This window comes from Nicotiana sylvestris, chromosome 7 (genome assembly GCF_000393655.2).
Source record: "Nicotiana sylvestris chromosome 7, ASM39365v2, whole genome shotgun sequence".
NCBI lineage: Eukaryota > Viridiplantae > Streptophyta > Magnoliopsida > Solanales > Solanaceae > Nicotiana > Nicotiana sylvestris.
In genome coordinates this window covers 131,193,498-131,202,637 of record NC_091063.1, presented here as the reverse complement: position 1 = coordinate 131,202,637, position 9,140 = coordinate 131,193,498, and the positions used below count along the sequence as shown (strand labels likewise).

Genomic DNA, 9,140 nt, shown 5'->3' with positions numbered 1-9,140 from the left:
TTCGCATGATAAGAAAAAAGACAAAAGGGAAAGAAGGCATAAGCAGAGGGTGGTAGCAGGAAGGAAGAGAACGTGTCCAAAGACGCACAAAAAATGTCTAGCAAATATTTCCGAATGGCTTCGAACGTGTCAACATGCAATGCTACGTGTATCCTTTTTCTTCAGCTGGCGCCTCCCTTGCTACTCAATTTCCCAGGCCACATAAATGGGCACGAGTGCCTTAATTAATTCCTTCTTATCGAATTGGACATTTCATAAATCAAGACTGAAAACCAGATATAGGTGAAGAAGAAGAAGAAGAAGAAGAACAAGAGGAAAATGGCTCAGATGACAATAGACCCACAAAATGAGAAAATAGAATATTTTGAGCTGTTAAGTGGACACAAAATTCCTGCTATTGGTTTGGGCACATGGAGAGCTGAAAATGCAAAGGACTCTGTTTATACTGCTATCGTTGAGGTACTCTGTCTACTCCACCCCTTTTTGATTTTCTTAATTTGTGCTGTATACATATTCTTTCTGTCCATCTGTATTCCAGATTTTTGGTGATTTTTATATAACTTAACTGCCTGTTTGAATTGTTGTTTTCCTCGTTTCGTCATTATGTATCATTCATGAGTATCGTATTGTAATATATTGTATTGTGTTGTTGAAGTAATGTTTGAATAAACTGTATTGTTTGTAGTTGTTTTGTTACAATTTTCTTGTTATAGTATATCACTCTGTATTGTATTTGTTAATGTATTGTATAAGGTTGTTTGATCATTGAAGTAACTTTTGGGTATACTGTATAGTTTGTATTCGTTAGACTGTATTGTTTGTAGCCGTTTAATGCAGTAACAATTTTCTTGTTTGATCTGATGTGAAGCAACGCGATAAACTAAACACATTAGATTAGCACGTAAATCATAAAACGAGAACTTATTCTTCGTGAAGGGGAAGCGGAAGCGGAAGACGGACGAACTGCTGGAATCACTGGTCAGTGGGGGTTGTCACGTTATGACGGAGCATCCCCTTATATCACAATCTAAACCCCTCGTCTGATTTGGGAGAAGAGAGCAGAGAGCAGAGAGCAGAGAGCGTGGAAAAATACTGCAGAGAGTGTTGTTTTATTGTACACAGTAAGTACTTATATAGGGAATATTAGGGTTAACTAATAATCCTATTGGGCCTTAAAGCACCCTTATGGGTGGACCCAATTTTCCTACATCTCCCATTCACACATAATGGGAGTGCTCGTCTAATTTGAGAAACATATTCTCCTCTCCTCAAACATTCATACACGGAAGTAAACCGTGCGACCAGCATACAGGGAAGAAAAATGAAGTAACAAATCCATCGCACCAAGTTGGTCAATTTGGTCATTACGTAAAATCCGTCTTCAATCTTACATAACAATGAGATTTGACAATACAATACAATAACAACGTCCAATGGTTTAAAGTAGCAATATAATACAGCCCCCTGAAGATTAGATCTTCTATTTTTTTACTTTTCTATTTCAAAGTTATGCTGTTTGTGAGGTCTTGATCGTTTCCATAGACCCTCTTTTAATTCCATTTTCGGGAATTCAATAACTTATGGACCTTCCCCTACAGGTGATGCTCGTGTTATTTGCTGCCTAAAGTTAAAAGTAGTGTAATTATAACTCATACCTGTAGTAACAATCATCTTAAGGAATTTGCATTTGAATTTGAAGTAAAATCAGCTAACAGAAGTTAGTGTATTATACAGGTAAGTTAGTTGGTGACATGAGATGTGTTTGAGGCTATTGCAAAAGAAGTAATTTGACAAGAGATATTTTGGTTTTGTTTCTTTTATCCTTTGTGGAATTGCTCAGTGCAAAAGCCTAATATCCCGGGTTTTAATATGCTTGTTTATGGATATTATCGGCTATATATATACATTAGAATATTCTCATGTATGTATTTACTATGCTTTATAAATTCTTACTGTATTAGTTAGTCCAAATTCAATTATCCACTCATGCATGCAGAATCTAAGGAAATTTAGAAATGCAATAAAATCACTACTCCTAATCGGTTATAATCTTCTAACTTTTTTCATTTGCATACATGTGAGAAGAACTTCAGAATTCTGTACATACTCTACCTCTCTGTTAAAAAAATCCTAAATAATGTCTCTGTAAATTGTTTTTAAAATTTTAAAATGTATTTTGCGTCATTCCTTCTTCTTTTTTCGTGTTTTACAATCTCCATTACCCAAGGCTTGGTCCTTGGAGCATGAAAGTCAAACTTGCAATGATAAGACCTTATTATATATTAGAAGGATCTTGATGAATTAAGTATCTCAAGGTAATCAACGTGTATTTTGAGGAAGCAAATTTGATGATATAAAGCTGCTTTTTTATGATAACGCTCTGGCTATGGCTGCAGGCCGGCTACAGGCATGTGGATACAGCGGCTGAGTATGGAGTCCAAGAAGAGGTAAATCGTTGATCTACATCCAAGTAATATCTTTTGTATAAGTTGTTTGACATGCACTTAGACGCACATAAGGAAAGAAAAGAGGCTTACAAATGCTTCTTTTGATTCATGAAGCAATTGGGAGTAAGGAATACTATGCTGTTTGCTTACTAGAAAATCCTGGACATAGTCTACAATGTTGCACATATACAATGTTCCGACCAAAGTAATTGGTAGAGATTGATGTCATCTAGTAACGTGCAAGTATGAAATTTGTTAACTAAAATAGATGTTTTCTGTGCTTAACAAGTAACTTTTTTTTATTCTTATATAGGTTGGCCGTGGAATCAAAGCAGCTATACAAGCAGGAGTAGAGAGATCATCCCTGTTTTTAACATCTAAACTATGGTATCAGGAAAATTATACTAACTTATTTCAGATCCCTAGGAGTTGTTACATTCATATGCAACTAAACAAATTATATGGATATAAGGTGATTTTATTGGTTGTTTTAGTTGTACTGATTTGTCACCTGAGAGAGTTCGTCCAGCATTGATGAAGACTCTCAATGAACTACAACAAGATTATCTAGATCTCTATCTGGTACTACTTCACGCTCCTTTCTTTCTGTGGTATCTGGTTTCAGTATAGAAATCTAATTGAGGTATCTGAACTTTATGTCGAAGATCCATTGGCCGTTCCGTCTAAAGGACGGAGCGAGCAGACCTCCAAAGGCGGGGGAAGTGTCCGACTTCAACTGGGAAGGCGTTTGGAGAGAAATGGAGAAGTTGGTGAGGGACAAACTAGTTCGAGATATTGGAGTATGTAATCTCACGGTCAGGAAACTTAATAAGCTCTTAGATATTGCCCAGATCATGCCTTCAGTATGCCAGGTCAGTTCTTGTCTTTTAACTAATGATATCAATGTCATCGTACTTATGGGTGATCCTATGTACTCAGATGGAGATGCACCCTGGATGGAGAAATGAAAAAATGTTTGAGGCTTGCAAGAAGAATAACATCCACGTCACAGTAAGTAACTGAAGCTCTGTTCATGACATACATTAACAATGTGACAAGATTGACATTGGACCTAAAGTGGGCTATTTTCGATCATATGAGTTCGAAAGATAAAAGAAAAAACACAAATGCCTTAGTTCAAACCTGTGACTAGTATCTTAGATGTTTAAAGTGGACTCGAATGTTTTGTAGCTTTAGTTTTGTACTTTTGTGATCCTAGTAACTCGCGGAAGCCATGTTAGAGTTGATGCATAGTCATGAGTCTTCATTTATTGTCATCAATGAAGTTGGAACTTTCAGAAGTTTACTTTGGACTGGAGGGCAATCCTTCCAGTGAAATTGCCTACTCCAAACAGATAAACATGAACAAATCGAGTATACTAGGATGCTTGAGAGAACCATGTTAAAGGAATTCGACGCATTCGCATTCCCCTTTCCTTAGGTCAGGTTAGCTGCTTCAGCCTTTGAAGTACCTATTGATGGAAGGAGGCTGTAAGTATCACGAACAAAGACGTGTCAGAAGTGAAAGCTTCTTATACTATTGAACATAAATCTGTGTATATAAATGCTTTTGTAGTAACAAGCAATCTTTTCCAGGCCTATTCGCCTCTTGGTTCACGAGAAATTGATCTTTTACACCATACCGTGGTGGAGAGGGTAGCAAGAAAGGTAAATAAATCAGCAGGACAGGTGCTAGTGAGGTGGGGTATACAAAGAGGAACCAGTACAATTCCCAAATCTGATCACTCTGAAAGAATCAAAGAGAACATTAAAGTGTTCTCGTGGGAAATTCCAGAGCAAGATTTCCAAGCCCTCTGTGATATCCCAGATCAGGTACTTCTCTCGTCATTTAAAATTCTAAATTGATGATGTTGGAAGAAAGCTATCAATAGATGATCGACAGAGTTAATTCCACAAATAGTATTGGAACTTTATCCACTATAATAGTAGCCACAAAACTATTTTATTGCAGGTAATGTTGAGCTACTTTTAATGAGACAAGAAAATAATATTGACGACTTTACTGGTTAGTGTGTAAAGCACAATAACTTTAATGTGACAAAATATAGACGTGTAAATTTATTATACAAAGTTCGGTGATCATACGTGAAGTTAGGCCCTAATCATTTGCCCTCACCGTTACCATGTAAAATTTATGAAGTTTCTATACCTTGTTTCTGTAGGCACGAGTATTGGACGGAGAAGAATTGTTCGTGAACAAGACAGATGGGCCTTACAGGAGCGTAGCAGATATTTGGGACCATGAAGTTTAATAAGTTTTCACTTGAAACATAGTTCCATTTGGTGCTTTTAGTTTATGTCAAGAATGAGTATGTGGTGTTTCTCCTTTTGTCACCGTAATAAAGTCCTGTCCAGGAAAGATGTTTTTGGAATAGCTATTGTCTCTCCAAATTCTGTAATTTGCGTGCTTTTTTCACTAGAGAGTTGGCTTTTCTTTCTCTCTGTGTGGGCGTGTGGCATGTGGCATGTGGGGCAGTGAGACGGAATTTTATTGTTTGTTATGCTTCTGATATCTAGGTGTTCTGCTTTTCAAAATTTATTTATTACAGATTAATTTGTTTACTTCAAATTATAAATAATTTATCTAGTAGTGTCCTCATCATGCTAGAGTATCTTTAAATACGGTATATTGAATTGAATTCTTATGGACCAAAAGGAGAATCTACGATAAATGCTGATTCATATAAGGACCTCAACTAATTTGTGAAGCGACGTAGTCATAACAGAGCATCTATGAAGATTCATATAGGTGACATCAACTAAGTTGGGGATGGGAGTACTTGTTCTCGACTTGATGAATTTCGTAGTAAAATATCGACTTCACATTATTTATGTGAATCTCTTCTTAGTCCTTGTGAGCGGATGCTACTCGGCCACCTTTTCGAGACTGAATCATACTTCAATAGCTGATGAAGTATTGCATTGCAAGTAAGGGTGTCATTACTTTATTAGGCGATAGTAGGAGATAACAAGTGTCTACATGTAAATGTAATATCCCTGGCAAAGAATGCTGCCAACTATATCTTCTTTAATCTCACTTATTTTCTATACTTGCATTCTATATTTTATGACTGAAGCTTTAAAACCAGCGAGATTGTTGGCAAAAAGTAAGTAAAAGTAAGTAAAAGTAACTCTACTTCAAGTCGTATTTCCAGTAACACAAGAAAAATAGTCCACTAGTATAATATGAAAGTACTCAAAAGAGGATATAAACAAAGAAAAAGGCAGAGGTTTTAGTTGACCGTTATGAACTCTTTTGCTATTATCAGTACCTAGCATTAAAAAGCTTAACACTAACAAGATTACAACAACAACTGCTTTTATGTTAATTTGGTTGGATTAGATGGGTTTACAAGCTGAAACATAGTCGATTTGGTTTTGTCTAAAGGAAAGATACACCCCTACATCACAACATCAGTCTATCTAAAACTCTCAACATCAGGACAGGGAGCGAAATCGTAAATCACAAAAGGTCAATAAGAAACAAAACCAATGAAACTACCTGACATACGACAACAAATGAACCAAATTCTTACCATCCTCAAAAGTTCCTAGGCATAGATATTTTAGAAGCAAGGATCCTAGATTGGAAGAAGAACAAACATTGCTTAACACAGAATGTTTAAACAGGCCACAGTTCAGAGCAAATATCCATTTTGAACCTGTCCCACACTCAAAATACCAGACAAAAAACAAGTTTAACTCAAAACTCACAATTCTTGCAAATTTTGTCCAACTTGTCTGAATTGAAACAGAAAAAAGGAAGTAACATATCTCAGCTGAACTTTTTACTCTATATCTACGTGCTAGCTAACACATAGTCGTGTACTCACAACTGTTATTGTACAAGCAAATGAATTAAACAACACGAACGTGATACAGAATTACAGATGATATTTGCCTACTACGAGATGTATAAAAAGGATGGCAGTTTTCCTGCTTGTGTGAGAATTACAAAGAGAAATAAGAAAAAACTAAAGCTAATGACACTATGCTGGTTTATTGATGATCACCACCACTGATGAACAAGAACTCCACTTTCTCTTAGAGAAGCAAAGAGATCCAAGCATTGGCCATATGTATGCTCATACTTAGAAGACCTCTCCCCAGGACAGCATTTCTGCCACCTATTGTAATGGCATTCAAGAAAAACTTCATCAATCAGGCAAATCGCCCCTGTTTCAAACAATCTGGGAATCAAATCAAATTCAGTGCCTTCAACGTCCATCTTCATCACGACATAATCCCTCTCCGATACACTGCTCTTCAACCATTCAGCAAAGTCAAAACCTTGGATCAAATCCACCTCACTTGCAGAGTTACTAGAAGATTCAACAGGTTGAATTCTTCCCATCCCTCGCCCTTTCGCCACGTCTTTATGACCCGGGTCTTGATTAATCTCAAACGACAACGTCTCATTCCTCACCCAAGCAGCATAGGGCAACAAAGTCACCCCTTTTTTACCCTCATACTGCCCATGGAAAGTCTTGTCAGCCTCGATTGCATATATCTCAAATGTCTTATTCTGTTTAGGATACTGCTTCTTAAACCAACTCACAATACTCGAGCCGTAACTCCTCGCCCCAACATCAACATACACATACCTCGGCTTAAAACTTATATCCGCCATGGACGACAAGTACTTTATTTTCTGTGCATTCTTCTTTAGAGTAATCCATGGTTTCTTAGGTTCCTCTTTAATCAAAGGCTCAGCTTTTTTAATCAGCTTCAGTTTATAATCCGGAACATTACATTTGTTCTTCGAATCACTACTCACTTTTTCCTCAACATTTACATCCCCAAAAACAACCTTTTTCATGACAATCTCACGAATAGTATTTGAATCAAAACCATCAATATTCCTAGACTTAATCAATGTACAACAGTTAAACAAATGAAGGAATGAATTGAAACTGTACGTATCTTTAGAACCTGTTGTATGGACCACGAAAAACCCTTCGGGTTTCAGAGTCCGACAAATCTCCGCCGCGAAATCGCCCGGCTTCGTCGACTTATCTATCATTCCGGCACCGGAAAATATGAAATCAAATGTATTATCTTCAAAAGGCTGTTTAACAGCTTTACCTGTAATAACCAAAGGCTTTGAGCCTTTCTTGTATATCCCAACTGAATCGGCGATCCCAATTTCCTTTAAAGCGAAAACATCAGCACCTACTGGAGTTTCGACGCAAAGGGTCTTCGAATTCGGGCTCAAAAACCCATCTACAACAAGATCCTGAAATACAGAAGAATAGAAACGGGCCGATTTTTGGAAATCTGGGCTGGTCCATAGATCGGGAAGTTTGGGCTTCGCCGGAGCAGATTTTTCGCTTGTTGTCATGACCGCTGATACAGACTCAGTCAGCTGCCCAACGCCGGAGGTAATAACATTCAGATTTTCGGGCAGGGAGAAGAAACAAAAATCGCCGAGGTCACAAGTTTCGCCTTTGAGAGTCACCACATAAGCAAACCGACAACCAAGAATCACAACACAAAATAGAAACAAACGAACCAACACATTCCTTAAAAAACCAGGCTTTCCCGTACTATGATCCATCAAACAACGTATTCTTGTGTATTTTTTGTAAATATTATCAACAAAAAAATGAAAAATACAAAAGTGAAAGAAGCTAAAATTGGAAAATAGAAAAGATTGGATTACCGAGAACAGAAACGAGCAGAGGTATGATTAGCGCCGATAAGAGAACGGTGAGACATGGGTTTTGAAAAGGGTAAAAATAAAGGAGCATAAGGGGTTAACATTTTTGGTAAGAAATAAGAAAACTGTATGATTTGTAGGCGAAGTTCACTCTTTTGTATATTTCTTCATATACAAATCCGAAACCCAAAACCCAATTTATAATTTTCTCACTGGGATTATGAAGAAATCAACAAAACCCAGTTCCTAAAAATTGCTGATTTTGGGATGTGTAGAGAGAGAAAATTCAAAGAGAGAGAAAAGGATGAAGAAAAATGAGTTGCAGGGGCTAGAGAGAGAGGGGGAATAAGAAGAAAAAAGGGTGTGAAGATGACGGGAATTTAGTTCGGGTGGGGTGGGCCCCGGGTGACTATAGCGTGGGAGAGTGCTTTTGGGTAGATTTAACGGCGAAAGGAGTTTGGGTTTGACTACTCGGTTTAGTAGCCCGTTTGGCCAAGATATAAAAATCAGCTTATTTTGAAAAATATTTTTTTTTAAAAGTATTTTTTTAAAAAATATTTTTGGTGAAAAATAGTTTGTATTTGGCTAATTAGTTTAAAAAATATTTCTGAGTAGTAATTAGTATATTTTTCTAAGTATATTTTTCTCAAAAGTGTTTTAAAAAAAATATTTTTGGAGAGAAACTACTTTTTTCTACTTCTCCTCAAAAGTATTTTTTTCCCTTCCAAAAACTTGACCAAACATCTCAATTATTGGCACAATTATAAATCTAAAGTGTTTTTGGCAAAAAAAAAAAAAAACACTTCTGACCAGAAAGAAGCTTGACCAGACAGGCTATAGAATTGAGCTTCTTGTTAATTACGGTTTTGCCCGCTGCAGATGTTATTCTCATAGAGTAGCGTGAGATTTTACTTATGTGCATAGACATATTTATTACTTAATCGTAATTAAATAATATGTATTTTCATTTTTATTTTAAAATTAAATTATTGATTCAATAATTAAAAAACGAA

The 9,140-nt window shown here is 36.6% G+C and overlaps 2 protein-coding genes across 2 annotated transcripts; one reads left to right on the top strand and one right to left on the bottom strand.

Annotated features, from left to right (window-relative positions):
* The first annotated feature begins 219 nt into the window (after positions 1-219).
* Positions 220-4,942, top strand: LOC104224856 (aldose reductase). The gene is made up of 8 exons (XM_009776571.2): positions 220-459; positions 2,397-2,447; positions 2,761-2,834; positions 2,942-3,029; positions 3,113-3,319; positions 3,387-3,458; positions 4,044-4,280; positions 4,631-4,942. The coding sequence occupies exons 1-8, from the start codon at positions 319-321 to the stop codon at positions 4,718-4,720; spliced, it is 960 nt and encodes a 319-aa protein (XP_009774873.1). The 5' UTR covers positions 220-318; the 3' UTR covers positions 4,721-4,942.
* Positions 4,943-6,184: 1,242 nt separating this feature from the next.
* On the bottom strand, positions 6,185-8,464 carry LOC104224855 (uncharacterized). Its single transcript, XM_009776570.2, has one exon. The coding sequence runs from the start codon at positions 8,023-8,025 to the stop codon at positions 6,478-6,480; it is 1,548 nt and encodes a 515-aa protein (XP_009774872.1). The 5' UTR covers positions 8,026-8,464; the 3' UTR covers positions 6,185-6,477.
* Between the last annotated feature and the right edge of the window lie 676 nt (positions 8,465-9,140).